Source organism: Rana temporaria, chromosome 2, assembly GCF_905171775.1.
Source record: "Rana temporaria chromosome 2, aRanTem1.1, whole genome shotgun sequence".
Taxonomy (NCBI): domain Eukaryota; kingdom Metazoa; phylum Chordata; class Amphibia; order Anura; family Ranidae; genus Rana; species Rana temporaria.
Window position 1 is genome coordinate 149,569,818 of NC_053490.1, and position 15,114 is coordinate 149,584,931.

Genomic DNA, 15,114 nt, shown 5'->3' on the forward strand with positions numbered 1-15,114 from the left:
AGAAGAAAAAAATATTTTTTTTTTTGCGTTTATAGGGTGAACCCCCGCTTTAAGTCGGCCATAGAGGCAGCAAGGTCCAGATCTGTGGGCAGGCTGACTGTACCCAAGTCAATAGTAACCTTAGTTCTATGCAAGTTGTTTGAAAATGTGCTAAGCCAAAAGCTGCTATAAAAAAAAAAATTGGATTGCCAAACATTGCATCGAAAAACAAAATGCTAATTTGGGCATACAGGTGCTTGTAGGAAGTTTTAATCTAGGGGTGCCCAACCAGTGGCCCGGGGGCCACATGTGGCCCACGGAGTCCTCTGATGTGCCCCTTGACCTCCTGTTCTGGGATGGCAGATTGGCAAGCCCAGATCACGGGTTGCTGACCCGCCATCCCAGAGCAGCAGTTTTGTGAATGAAGCCGCTGGTAGAGGAAGCAAGTGGCTGCAGAGCAGAGCCACATAAGCTGATGCTTTCTGTATAGCACCAACTCTTGTCACAGGCGGAGTTATAGCAAATGCACTCTTCCTGGGTCAGCAACAGCCGGCGATACCTGAATGGAAGACTGTTATTAAAAGTTTACTACTAAATTCACAGTGTATATATCGGTATATCTGTTCTGCAGTGGTTACTGGGCTGCTTTCAAACTTATCCACAGGTGCAGTGCAACTGTGGGTTACCTGCACTGAGCCATAAACTTCTGTTATTACCTGCGTGTTTGTTGCGCTTTCAGAAAGTGTGCCAGACCTGCTGGATAATCCTAGAAGTTTACGGCAAAGTGCAGCTAACCCGCAGAAAATCCACAGGGATTTTATCCTTTTGCACCAATAAAGGCTACCTTAAAAGGTTGATTTTGGTGTGCGGCTGTCCATATAATTCTTCCTTTGAGTTAGGCCCCTCTTAGACATGATCGGGCCGACCCAATCGGACTCACTATTTACCTCCTATCGAGCAGCAGATGTAAAACAGGCTTGTGTCTGTTTACACCTGCCTACCTAAAAAAAAAAAAAAATAGAAGGGAATCTGCGCCCTTCCATCTGGGTAGATCATTTGGGATGGTTATTGCAGGAGGAAATGAGAAACTGGAGGACCCACCACCAGATGCCTGGAACATTCTTCAGCTTTGCTCTTTTCTGTCCATCTCAGAAATTATATTTACAGGGCCCTCGCCATTTGCAGAACCAGCATGGGACTCGATTTCCTCTCTTTACAGAGACTTTATTACTCACTCCTCCCTCTATTGGCAATGCCAGCAACATTTATTGCGTTTCGGCCTTGTCCCTTGCGTACAGAGATTCCTCCCAGGTTCTTGGAATCTTTTCATATTGTGCACTGTAGATGAGGATATATTTCAAGTATTTGTAGTTTTACATTGGGGAACATTTTTCTGAAATTGAACATTTTTAGATGTAGCTTTTTACAGATTGGTGAACCTCTGCCCATCTTTACTTCTGAGACACACTGACTCTAAGGCCTCGTACACACGACAGAGATTCTCGGCAGAATTCGCCGAGAAACTCGGTCAAAACCCGGATTCTGCCGAGAATCTCTGTCGTCTGTACAGTTTTGGCTCGATGGAGCCGCCGAGGAGCTCGACGAGAAAATAGAGAACATGTTCTCTATTTTCTCGTTGGCCGCGTTGTTCTATAGGAGAAGGCGGCCCGCCGAGCTCTTCGGCGGCTTCATCCCAAAACGAGACGAGGAACTCGACGTGCCAAGCACGTCGAGTTTCTCTGTCGTGTGTACGAGGCCTAAGATGCTCTTTTTATACCCAGTCATGTTACTGACCTTTTGCCGGTTAACCAAATTAATTGCAAAATGTTCTTCCAGCCTTTCCTTATTGGTATAATTTACTTTGCCAGATTTTTGTTGCCCTGTGTCAACTTTTTTGAGACGTGTTTCTGCCATCAATTTCAAAAATACTTTTCTTAAAATGGTACATTTTTCTCAGTTTAAATATTTGATATCAATATATGAGTGCAGCGCTGAATCAAGAAATATAAACAATAATCATTGAATCAAAAAACATATAAAGTGCATAATTGAATGTCCATACAATAAAGTGCAAAACCTAATTTTACCACTATAAACTGGGAAACGTTATTGATTTAAGTATAAGCCTAGAGTGAGAAATGCAGCAGCTACTGGAAGTAGAATGTGCCCATTTGCAGCTTCACTGTGCCCATTTGCAGCTTCACTGTGCCCATCTGCAGCCTCATTTACCTGATCTCCAGAACACCGGCGCTGTGACATGCATTCAGTCTAGTCGGCGGCCGTCCAGTGTAACAAAGCCCCGCCGCCTCCTCGTCCGCGACGGAACACTGTCCGTGTCCGTGTTCCACCTATCACGGACGAGGAGGAGGCAGGGCTTTGTTACACTGGACGGCTGCCGACTAGACCAAGTCACAGTGCCAGGAGATCAGGCGCATGAAGCTGCAGATGGACACAGTGAGACTCGAGTACAAGCCGAGGGGGGGCTTTTTCAGCACAAAAAAGTGCTGAAAAACTCGGCTTATACTCGAGTATATACGGTAGTTACTTTTGGGTAGCTCATAAGACTCTATCACATATTTACACATTTGATATGTTTTCTTTTGTGAATAAAATATGGGTTTATGAGGTGTACAGGTCATTGCATTGACTACACTGTTTGTATGTAGCTTTTACACAGCGTCCCAACTTAATTGGAGTTGTATGTACAATATTGGTTTTGTTTTTTTGGTTGTACCTAATGAAAGGCCTTTTAATATTGTTACAGGAGGGCTGCACCATGCGGCTGCACGTATTGCGGGAGAAGGTGTGTACAAACGTTTGAAATATGAAGGTGGAGTTCATAGAGTTCAGCGCATTCCATTGGTGGGCCTTTCCTCTAGAATGCAGAGGATTCACACAGGAACCATGACTGTAATCGTCCTTCCACAGCCAGATGAGGTAAAGCACATGAATTTATCATCAGCTGGGTCTGGCGGTTTTCTTATGTTTAATTCATAGAAATTAAGTGTTTTTTATGTCCTAAACAGGTTGATATTAAAATTGATCCAAAGGACTTGAGAATTGATACTTTCAGAGCTAAAGGGGCTGGAGGTCAACATGTTAATACGACAGACAGTGCAGTGAGGATTGTTCACCTACCTACAGGTACTGTATAATATCAATCTTTTACAATCCATGCACTGCCAGTAAAAGAACCTGAACTCCAGGCAAACAGTAAATACACAGATAACAGATGTATGTAATACACGTATTTTATGTGTACATATTCAGTATGTACAATATACTGCATGTTACCTGTCAAAGGTTTAGCATTTATCCCTTTGCACTCCTGTTATTTATACAGCCAGGTAGTACACTTAAGACAGGAATACAGTAGTCTCCTCTTTCCACCCTGGTACACACTATCCAAATTTTATTTTTATTTTTTTCCTGTTCAACCCTGCGGGCTGAACTAAAAAAAAACCTGAGGAGCTCGCTATACTAACTATGCAATGTTGGTACAGAAATCTCTCCGCTTAGCTATTGTGTTCTAAAATTGGGGCAGTCCCACCTTTTGATTCCCCCCACCAGAACACGACAATCTGCGTTGTCAGCCATTGGCTGATCAGATGCTGGTTTCCCAGAATGCCTGGCTTCTTTTAGGCTGATGTACACACGGGCCGAAGGTCGGAGAGTTTCTGTTGAGCCAGTTGATAATCAGCCCGTGTCGTATTAGGCACTAGTTTGCTATCTGGATAATGAAAAGGCAGCCACAGGCTACTGAGCTTGTCCATCTGTTCATATTGCTTCCCTCCTATCGGCATGAGCCTTGCAGGGCCTGTTGACGGCCTTGGAACCTGAACTTAAAGACTTTGTACCACAGACTGCTATTACACACTTTGGTGTGTTAAACGGACTCTTCTGTGGAACTCATTCACAGGAGGACATTGACAGTGCCTGGCGGGTGCTGTGTTGCTTTAAAGACGCTTTATGGTACGCCAGGAACCGCCGCGTACACCACCGGCCGAGGATGTCCATCGAGGACTGTCGCAGACTGACCTTCAGTCTGCTGAGAGACTATACCTTGATGGACTTTAAGGAGGAAGAGGACGTCTGAAGATTTCCCCTTCCCCCTGACATTGACATTTCTTGACACGCTTTTTTGAACTACTGTTTTCAGGGTAATGCGGCGTCATGCACGATGTGATGTTTTCGAGGTTTCACAACTCTGCGCAACACATCAGGCATCATACCGCAGAATGGGTTGAATGAATGTAATTTAATTGTATGCTTGCAACTGTATTGATATGTAGTGTATTTTTTGCGCTGCGTCGCAGTACAGAGAATGTACCCTGTTGAAAGTATTTGATTTTTGTATATTTGCTTTGCAAAATAAACTTAAATATTGCCTTGTCAACGCTTTTGCATACAGCACACTTGATTGGCTTCCAGTCTTGTTTCATAGTCTGAGCTTTGTGGATTGCAGGAAGTTGAAGTCAAATCAAATTCAGGTGCATTATAAAACCTTTTTATAATGAAAACAAAGCTGCACTAATGTTGTGCATTGTATATTTGCCTGGAGTACTTCTTTAGATATAAAGAATACAGACATGTTATTTCCCCTCCCTCCACTGTTTGACTACCATTTTTAGATTTTATTTATCTAGCCACTGCTATTTGTTTATTTTATACTTCAATTTTGCCTATTCTATTTGTTGTTCTCGTGTAGGAATGTCAGTGGAATGCCAAGAAGATCGTTCTCAAATTATGAATAAGGAAACTGCCATGAAGATGTTAAGGGCTAAACTCTTTGAACAGACGGTAAATCTGGAACTGTCCCAAAGGCAAAGTGCCAGGAAACTGCAGGTGGGTTAAATACATGTACACTACATTAAATTGTATCTAACTATGACCCTTTGCATGCTGTTAACTGGCCTCTGCAAGGTGAAGGCCCTGCATGCACGGCTTACTCATTACAAGACATGGAAACCTTGGGTGCTGTGTGCTGAAGTGCAGAGGATTCCAGCACCCAGCAATTATTTACATGTCATATTGGGTGAAATGAACTTCTGCCAGCTGTGACGTAGGACGTGGAGCCCACAGGGAGGTGAATGCCACTGACAATAATGCTACAGGGGATTTTTTATTACCGTATTTATCGGGGTATTGCGCGCTCCGGCGTATAGTGCGCACCCCTAATTTTGACCCTAAAATCCTGTAAAAAAAAATGTTATTGCGTTTTACTACTTACAGTTTTGGTGTCTTGGCCTCGGTGGTGTCCTCCCAGGTTCTCCCGCGCTGTTTTCATGTCGAATCCCCGCTTCCCACGCTCAGTTTGAAGCCTCCGCCGACGTATACCGAGCGCAGTACACTCGGGTATATTCGGCCAGGCTCGGCTTCTCACGCATAAACGTCACAGAGCGTGACTACGAGCGAAGCCGAGCCTGGCTGAATGTACCCGAGTGTACAGCGCAGGCATTCAAACACGGCGCGGGTATCGGCGTATATCGCGCACCCACGATTTTGCCCTGATTTTCAGGGCAAAAAAGTGCGCGGTATACGCCGATAAATACGGTATTCCCAATAACGCCAGTGCATTAGGTCCCCAGACACCAATGAATTATAAGGCACATTTAAAGTGGTAGTAAAGGCTTTTTTTTTAAATGTATACCTACATGTAAGCCTATAATGAGGCTTACCTGTCGGTACAGAAAAGATCTCCTAAACATGCACCGTGGATGGCGTCCATAGTCCTGACTCCTGCACGGCTCGGCCAATCGAACAGCAGCTGCCCGTGAACCCAGAAGAAAGTACGGGCGAGGATGGAAGCTGTGTCAGCGGTGAAGGCACACTGCTGGAGGGCTTTGTTTTCACATAAGTCTTTCATATTGTGCTAGTATGACATTAATTTGCAGAGAGAATATATATATATTTTTTTTCCTTGTGATTTACTCCTGCTTTATTATGCCCACGGACACCAATATCTGGGGTAGGCTCCTTTATTTAGCCCACTGACACCAATGCCTGAGGGGGCTTTTTATTATGCCCATTGACACCAAATCTGGGGGTTTCTTTTATTACGGCAACTGACATCCGTGCCCACTGACACAAATGCCTAGGGGTCTTTTTTTTTACTACACCTACACCCGTGCCTGGAGGGTACCTCTTATTATGCCAATTGACACCAATGCCTAAGCACATATAAACCTCATGTTTTAAGAGCTCTATTGTTCTGGTAAGCAAATTTTCTGATAATTTCCTTGATTAAGGTCCACTGAAGTTTGTGTAAATAGCCTTCAGCAGATCCGCATTCTCCTGTCATCACTTATGGCACATTTTCGATTGACTTTTTATGAAATTTGTGTTTTTTTTAAAGCATTATTTATTGCACTGGCACTTTATTGTTCATGCATGCTAGTGTATTGGATAACTTATTTTCTCACCTCGTCTTTCAGGACAGCACCTGGAGAGAGCGCAGCTCCACCCACTTCCCAGGAAACACTGCAGTCAATGCTATAAATTCCGCCCCCTTCCACCATGGCCTCAGTTGTAGTGTTTCCTCCGGCCATGGTGGAAGCGCTGCAGGGAACCAGGGGTGTGCTGTTCTCTCCCCAGGCGGGGAAGGTGGATTGTGTTTGAGCATACCGGTGTTTTAGGTTAGGAGGTGATTCTCCAGAGGCGGACCCGACTTCTCCCCTGACGCGCGGGTGAAGGTCGGGTGCTTCTCCTCTTCGGTCCGGCGAGGACAGAGGCTGCTGGAGGTCCCGCTCCCTTAGTCCGGGCATCGTAGCTTGCGGGGGGGCGGTCAGGTGCCGTCCTTCCGGCATACGAGGCTCCGGAGCGGAGGGCGTAGTGACGTCCTTTCCGGGTGGAGGCGGGACTTCCGGCGGCGCGTGGCGGCTTCCGGTTCCGGCCGCCTGGAACGCAAGAGGGGGAGTGAGCCTCGGCGGTGCTATTTCCGGGTCTCGCAGCGGCGAGAGGAACCCGGGAGATTTAAAAGAGCTGTCGCACGCCCGCAGCGTTCTGGGACCATGGAGCCAGAAGACGCAGCGGAGGTGGCGGGAGCAGGAGCCACAAGCACCAGCCCGGCCCAGGTAGGAGACCCAGCGAGGGTCAATGTACCAGGGTGTTGTTATGTCCCTCTTTTCTGCCCCTTCGGGGGAGGGGAGCCTGCCTCACTCACCCTAGTCACTTCTGTGGGTGCGTGTAGTTTTCTGGTACAGCGGTGATGGGTGCTGGTTTTTTATTTGTTCACTAGCTGTGTGCACTTGTGTGTTTTGTTGGCTGGCGTACAAAGGTTAAACATAGCGTTGTTGTCCTTTGTGTCGTTTCAGAAAGTTAAAGAAAAACTTAAAGTGGTAGAACCTCCTCCTTCCAAGAAGCGGTGTGCTACTTGTAAAGCTTCCCTTAAAGGGAACTGGACCAAACCTTTATGCAAAACTTGTATTGCGGAGATTGTCAGGGGGGAAGCCTCTACTAGTTCGGCCTCTGAGCAGACCACCGTCAAGGGAATGGGGGAGTTGCTCTCTTCATTTAGGGAGGAGTTGCACCAGACTTTCCAGTCTTTTCGCTCCTTCCTGGACAAGGGTCCGACTAAAGGATCTAAGGCCAGGGCCAGTACCCCCTCCACATCTAGAAGGTTAGACAGTGAGTCCGAGGAGGAGGAACCTGAAAATGCTATTTCAGGATCAGAGGCGGAGGATGAAGGAGAAAGGGATACTTCTTCCTCACGCTATAAATTGTCCTTAGAGGAGGTTGATGACCTATTAAGGACAATTCATTCTACCCTAAACATTAAAGAAGATGCGACTCAGCTGTCATTGCATGACAGGATGTACCAGGGTTTGGAGGAGGTAAAACATCGTACCTTTCCGGTACATAAAGTATTGTCTGAGACAATTAAAAGAGAATGGAAGGACCCAGAGAAGGCACCCTTCTTTTCTAAATCTCTGAAAAGGAGATTTCCCTTCGATGAGGATCCAACGCAGGCCTGGAATAAAAGGCCTAAACTGGATGCAGCATTCTCAAAAGTTTCCCGCAATACGGACCTAGCTTTTGAGGATACAGGTGCCCTTAAGGATCCCATGGATAAAAGAGCAGATAGCCTGCTCAAAAAAGCCTGGGATACCTCCTTGATTAATCTTAAACCAGCTATGGCATCCACTGTGGTGGCCAGAAACCTTGAGCATTGGCTGGATCAGCTCAAGGGTCACATTGAGGCCGGTACCTCTCGTAGAGAGCTTTTGGAGTCCTTTCCAGTCCTTATGAAAGCGGTAGGCTATATAGCGGATGCTTCGGCTGAATCCGTGAAGCTCTCCGCCAGATCCTCGGCGTTGATAAATTCAACCAGAAGGGCCTTATGGGTTAAGACCTGGCAGGGGGACACAGCCTCTAAGCTGAAACTGTGTGGGTTACCTTTTGAAGGAGACTTGGTTTTTGGCACAGGACTAGACACCGTCCTAGATAGGACGGCGGATAGAAAGAAGGCTCTTCCTTTAAAAAAGGTAGATTCGGGGCCCAAGAAAAATTTTCGTCCTTTTTTCCAAGCCAAGGGTCCTAAGGAGGCACAAAGAGGTCAGGGTGGTAGACCCTGGCGGTCCCAGAGGGGCCGCGGGAAGCCTGGGGTGTTGTTTCGCTCCCCCAGCCAACCTGCTAAGCCCCAGTGACGGTCTCCCAGCTGTGGGTGGTCGGCTCCAAGCCTTCCTTCCACAGTGGGCAGAGGCGACGTCCAGTCCGTATGTGCTCAAACTGATTGCAGAGGGATACGCACTGGAGTTTTCGGGAAAACCACCGTCGCGGTTTTATGTGACCCAATTGCCCAGGGAGCAAGGGAAGTCTCAGGCTATGCTGACATTAGTGGAGGATTTTCTCCAACAGAGGGTGATTACGCCAGTTCCCCAGAGAGAACAGGGGGAGGGCTGTTATTCCCATATATTCCTTGTAAAGAAGCCGTCGGGCAAATTCAGGTTAATTTTAAACCTAAAAGTCCTGAATCTAGCTATCCGGTACAAGAGATTCCGCATGGACTCTATATACTCGGTGAGAAAGCTTCTTCCCTTGGGGTGCTTTCTAGCATCAATAGATTTAAGGGATGCATATTTGCACGTCTCGATCAGGACTTCCTCCCAGCGCTATCTGCGCCTAGCCATCAGTACAGAGAGCGGAGTGAGACATTTTCAATTCAGAGCCCTCCCATTCGGCCTTTCCTCCTCTCCCAGAGTCTTTTCAAAGGTGGTGGCAGAGGCCTTAGCACCCCTAAGGCTCAGGGGGATTTCTATAATTCCATACTTGGACGACCTCCTGCTGTTCGCCAAGTCGGAGGAGCAGCTTCTCCTGGACCTGAGGAGGACCCAGGCTCATTTGGAAGGGCTCGGTTGGATCCTGAACAAAGAAAAGTCAAGTCTAGTGCCCTCCCAGAGGATAGTCTTTCTAGGATACGTTATAGACTCTGTTCAGGGGAAAATCTTTCTACCAGAAGAAAAGATAGAGAAAGTTCAGGCTGCGGTGAAGACAATTCAGACGAATGTGCCGATTTCTGTGCGCTCAGCCATGTCCACAATGGGCTTACTCACGGCCGCCATTCCGGCGGTGCAGTGGGCTCGTCTCCATTCAAGGGGCCTGCAACAGGTGATCCTTCAGAATTGGACCCATGGGGAATCCCTAGAGAAGAGATTCAGAGTTCCGTCTTCAGTGAAGAGGAAACTTTGGTGGTGGAGAAGCCAGGCAAATTTGCGCCTAGGTCTGTCTTGGTCCTTCCTCACTACAAAGGTCCTAACTACGGACGCGAGTTCGTGGGGATGGGGTGCTCACCTGAACGGGCAGATGGCACAGGGATCCTGGACGAAGGAAGAGTCCAGAAGGTCCTCCAATTGGAGAGAACTCGGGGCCATTTGGTTAGGGCTAAGGGCCTTCCAGGAGCTGATTCTGGACCAGCATGTCCAGATTCTGTCAGACAACGCCACAGCAGTGGCGTATGTTTCCAGACAGGGGGGCACGAGAAGCAGAGTACTCCTCAGTCTGGCCCTACAGACTCTGTCCTGGGCAGAGGCGAACTTGGCTTCCCTATCGGCAGTACACCTAAAAGGCAGCCTAAACATGCTGGCAGACTTTTTAAGTCGGACGAGGGTTCTGGAATCGGAGTGGTGTTTATGCCCGGAGGTCTTCCAAGAGCTAGTAAACAAGTGGGGAACTCCTCAGATAGACCTGTTCGCGGCCCAGTCCAATGCCAAGGTTCCGGCTTATTTCTCTCTAAACAGAATGGACCAGGCAGAGGGTCTAGATGCGTTAGTTCAACGCTGGCCCTTCCGCCTGTGCTATGCCTTCCCCCCGGTTCAGATCATTCCCTTAGTGTTACGGAAGCTTCAGGAGGAGAAGACTACTCTGATCCTGATAGCCCCGTACTGGCCCAAGAGGCCTTGGTTTTCGAATCTGTTGGAACTGGCGGTAGAAGACCCCTGGGTTCTACCAGTCAGAAGAGATCTACTTTTTCAGGGCCCTCTACTGCATCCAGACGTGAGTCGGTTAAGGCTCACGGCCTGGTTACTGAAGAGCTAATTCTTAGCAGGAAGGGTCTATCCAAACGTTTGGTAGATACGCTACTTAGTAGTAGGAAAGAGGTCACGAGGGCCATCTATTTCAAGACTTGGAAGGTTTTCAATTCTTGGTGTGAAGTTAAAAATTATTCTCCTTTGAATACTTGTTCCGTCTTGGAGTTTTTACAAGACGGTATGGATAAGGGTCTGGCAGCCAGCACCTTGAAGGCGCAGGTGGCGGCTTTGTCAGTGTTTCTAGAGAGACGTTTATCTCTAGAGCCCTATGTCATCAGATTTTTTAAGGCCTTAGCCAGGGCTAGGCCTTCCCCGTTTAAATTTTTCCCCAAGTGGGATTTATCAGTGGTCCTGGGGGGTTTGACTCAAAAACCCTTCGAACCACTGGTAGACGCCTCTGTAAAGTTTCTAACTTTAAAATTGGTGCTTTTGGTGGCGGTCACCTCGGCAAGGAGGATTAGCGAGCTTCAGGCGCTTTCCGTTTTGGAGCCTTTTTTGTCAATCTTCCCTGATAGGGTAGTATTAAGAACTGATCCGAGTTTTCTTCCGAAGGTAGTGTCAGTATTTCATAGGACGCAGGAAATAGTGTTACCTACCTTTTGTTCAACTCCTTCTTGTCCGAAGGAGAGGGAATTCCATTCCTTAGATGTCAGGAGATGCATTAGACGCTATCTAGAGGTCTCTAGCAAGTACAGAAAGGCGAATTCGCTTTTCGTTCTGTTTTCAGGATCCCGCAAGGGACATGGGGCTTCCAAAAGTACTCTGGCTAGATGGTTACGCATGGCTATCCATGAGGCATACAAAGCTAAAGGTTTGGATCCCCCTCCGGGAGTAATGGCCCATTCTACTAGGGCGGTGGCAACTTCCTGGGCAGAACGGGCTGGAGCTTCACCAGAACACATCTGTAAAGCGGCAACGTGGACGAGCTTTTCCACCTTCGCTCGTCATTATAGGATGGATTTGCTCTCTGTGTCAGAGCAGTCTTTTGGCAGGAAAGTCCTGCAAGCGGTGGTCCCACCCTAGAGTAAGTACTCGGTTATCATCTCCAGGTGCTGTCCTGAAAGACGAGGTGAGAAAACCTTAGTTAGACTTACCGGTAACGGTATTTCTATGAGTCTTTCAGGACAGCACCGATAACCCGCCCTTTTATTATTAAAGATAATATATATATATGCTAATGTGTGTAGTTTCTATGTTCTGCTTATCTAATTTCAGCGTGGCCGGAGGTACTCGTGAACAACTGAGGCCATGGTGGAAGGGGGCGGAATTTATAGCATTGACTGCAGTGTTTCCTGGGAAGTGGGCGGAGCTGCGCTCTCTCCAGGTGCTGTCCTGAAAGACTCATAGAAATACCGTTACCGGTAAGTCTAACTAAGGTTTTTTTTATTTTTAAGCTTTATTGCTCTTAACATTTGCTTTGATGCATTTTATTGCACTTTTATGAGTGTTTTGTTTAATGAGTTTTTAATTTTTTTTGCACTTTTGAACATGTTTATTTATCGGCTGCACTTTTAGTCATATGTTTGTCATTTTAAGTATAGCGCACCTAATTTTGATATGTTTTCGTTTTGGGTGGTTTTGTATTTAGGCACTCTGTTAGTGTGTGCTGCTTTCCCTTAGTTGAAATTATTTTTTCACTAGGATTTAGGTTATTGTTTTTCCATACACTAAGCGCAAAGGTACAGTAATTTAAATATATACAGTATCTCACAAAAGTGAGTACACCCCTCAAATATTTCTAAATATTTTATTATATCTTTTCATGTGACACTGAAGAAATTACACTTTGCTACAATATAAAATAGTGAGTGTACAGCTTGTATAACAGTGTAAATTTGCTGTCCCCTCAAAATAACTCGACACACAGCCATTCATGTCTAAACCACTGGCAACAAAAGTGAGTACACCTCTAAGTAAAAATGTCCAATTTGGGCCCAATTAGCCATTTTCCCTCCCAGTATCATGTGACTCGTTAGTGTTACAAGGTCTCAGGTGTGAATGGGGAGCAGGTGTGTTAAATTTGGGTCTCTCTCTCTCTCTCTCATAAAGAAGTTGAGTGCACGTGCTTAGCGTTTTATCCGGAGGTTGTCTTTGAGGTTCAAGGGGTAGGGGGTCAGTCCTCAGACCATACGCCAGACACTGCATCAAATTGGTCTGCATGGCTGTCGTCCCAGAAGGAAGCCTCTTCTAAAGATGATGCACAAGAAAGCCCACAAACAGTTTGCTGAAGACAAGCAGACTAAGGACATGGATTAGTGGACCCCTGTCCTGTGGTCTGATGAGACCAATATAAACGTATTTGCTTCAGATGGTGTCAAGTGTGTGTGGCAACAACCAGGTGAGGAGTACAAAGACAAGTGTGTCTTGCCTACAGTCAAGCATGGTGGTGGCAATGTCATGGTCTGGGGGCTGCATGAGTTCTGCCAGCACTGGGGAGCTACAGTTCATTTAATGCTTTATGTTTAGATACGTTAGAACAAGTTGCACCCATTTCATGATATTTCCTCATCTACGTTTAAAATTGTACATGTTGTTTACTTTGTTTTTTATACATGCCATGCTCCTAGATTAATTGAATAGTAGTGAAAGTCATCATCTGCAAAATAGGTCATCATCTTGAAGGCCATTTTACTGTTTTCTTTAAACATTTAATGAGTGTTGGGTTATGGTATTATTTCCCCAACAGGTTGGTACAAGAGACCAGTCTGACCGAATTCGTACCTACAACTTCACACAGGACAGACTTACTGACCACCGGATATCTTTCGACTCCCGAAATTTAAAGGTAAGTATTTAATCTAGTGAGATTTAAAATGCCTAATTTACCAAAACGGTGATTACCCATAAGAATTATTATCGTTTGCTGGGATTACTCCATTGTGGAATCTATCTTCCCTAATAATCAGCAAGTTTCTGCATGTATGGCACCCTCATCTCCTCTAATGAGCTGCTTAAGCAGAAATCTGTAACACAATGGGGTCGATTTACTAAAACCGGTGCACTCAGAATCTGGTGCAGTTGTTCATAGTACCCATTCAGTTTCTAATTTAAGCTTGTCTAATTAAGCTTCGACTAAAAACCCTGGAAGCTGATTGGATTCTACGCAGAGCTACCCCAGATTTTGCACACTCCAGTTTTAGCAAGGCCCCTTTCACACTTGTGCGACTTGGGACTGCAAAGTCGCATGCCAAGTCGCATGTGGAGGTCGGGTCCGCTCGGGGAGCGATCCGGGACGACGGCACGGCTATTTGTTTATAGCCGCTCCGTCGCGATCGCTCCCCGGAGCTGAAGAACGGGGAGAGCCGTGTGTAAACACGGCTTCCCCGTGCTTCACTGTGGCGGCGCATCGATCGGGTGATCCCCTTTATAGGGGAGACTCAATCGATTACGTCATTCCTACAGCCACACCCCCCTACACTAGTAAACACATACACAGTGATCCCTAAATGTTACAGCGCCCCCTTGTGGTTAACTCCCAAACTGCAACTGTCATTTTCACAATAAACAATGCAATTTAAATGCATTTTTTGCTGTGAAAATGACAATGGTCCCAAAAATGTGTCAAAATTGTCCGAAGTGTCCGCCATAATGTCGCAGTCACGAAAAAAATCGCTGATCGCCGCCATTACTAGTAAAAAAAAATAAAAAAAAAAAAATGCAAAAAAACTATTCCCTATTTTGTAAGCGCTATAAATTTTGCGCAAATCAACCGATAAACGATTATTGCGATTTTTTTTTTTTTTTTTTTTACCAAAAATAGGTAGAAGAATACGTATCAGCCTAAACTGAGGGGAAAAAAAAAATTATATGTTTTTGGGGGATATTTATTACAGCAAAAAGTAAAAAGTATTGCATTTTTTTCAAAATTGTCGCTCTATTTTTGTTTATAGCGCAAAAAATAAAAACCGCAGAGGTGATCAAATACCACCAAAAGAAAGCTCTATTTGTGGGGAAAAAAGGACGCCAATTTTGTTTGGGAGCCACGTCGCACGACCGCGCAATTGTCTGTTAAAGCGACGCAGTCCCGAACTGTAAAAACCCCTTGGGTCTTTAGCCAGCATATTGGTCCGGGGCTTAAGTGGTTAACCGACAACTGCGTGGGTCATGCAACGCTGTACCCAAATAAAATTAAGGTCCTCCTTTTTTTTTTTTTTTTTTGCACAAATAGAGCTTTCTTTTGGTGTTTGATCACCTCTGTGGTTTTTATTTTGTGCGCTTTAAACAAAAGAAGAGCGACAATTTTGAAAAGAAAAAACAATATTTTTTACTTTCTGCTATAAAACACACCCAATAATTAAAATAAAAAAATCCCAATAAGCGTGTATTGATTTGTTTGCACAAAAGTTATAGCGTCTACAAACTATGGGATATTTTTATGGCGTTTTTATTTAGTAGTAATGGTGGCGATCAGTGATTTTTAGCGGAACTGCGACACTGTGGCAGGAAAATCGAACACCTAACGCAGTATTTCTCAACTCCAGTCCTCAAGGCGCCCCAACAGGTCAAGTTTTCAGGATTTCCTTCAGATGAAACTGCTGTGGTAAATACTAAGGCTGCATTCACACCTGAGCGTAGCGTTTTGCGGCGTTTTTTACCGCAATTTGTCGCC

At 45.7% G+C, this 15,114-nt stretch overlaps 1 protein-coding gene across 5 annotated transcripts in view; it reads left to right on the forward strand.

The window, feature by feature from the left end:
• MTRF1 (mitochondrial translation release factor 1) overlaps positions 1-15,114 on the forward strand; it is a 31,971-nt gene that overhangs the window by 15,818 nt on the left and 1,039 nt on the right. For all 5 annotated transcript variants that reach the window (XM_040341319.1, XM_040341320.1, XM_040341318.1 and 2 more), the window contains exons 6-9: positions 2,744-2,916; positions 3,006-3,123; positions 4,688-4,824; positions 13,192-13,290. In XM_040341319.1, coding sequence (XP_040197253.1) covers positions 2,744-2,916; positions 3,006-3,123; positions 4,688-4,824; positions 13,192-13,290 — 527 coding nt within the window. The remainder of the gene's footprint in view (positions 1-2,743; positions 2,917-3,005; positions 3,124-4,687; positions 4,825-13,191; positions 13,291-15,114) is intronic.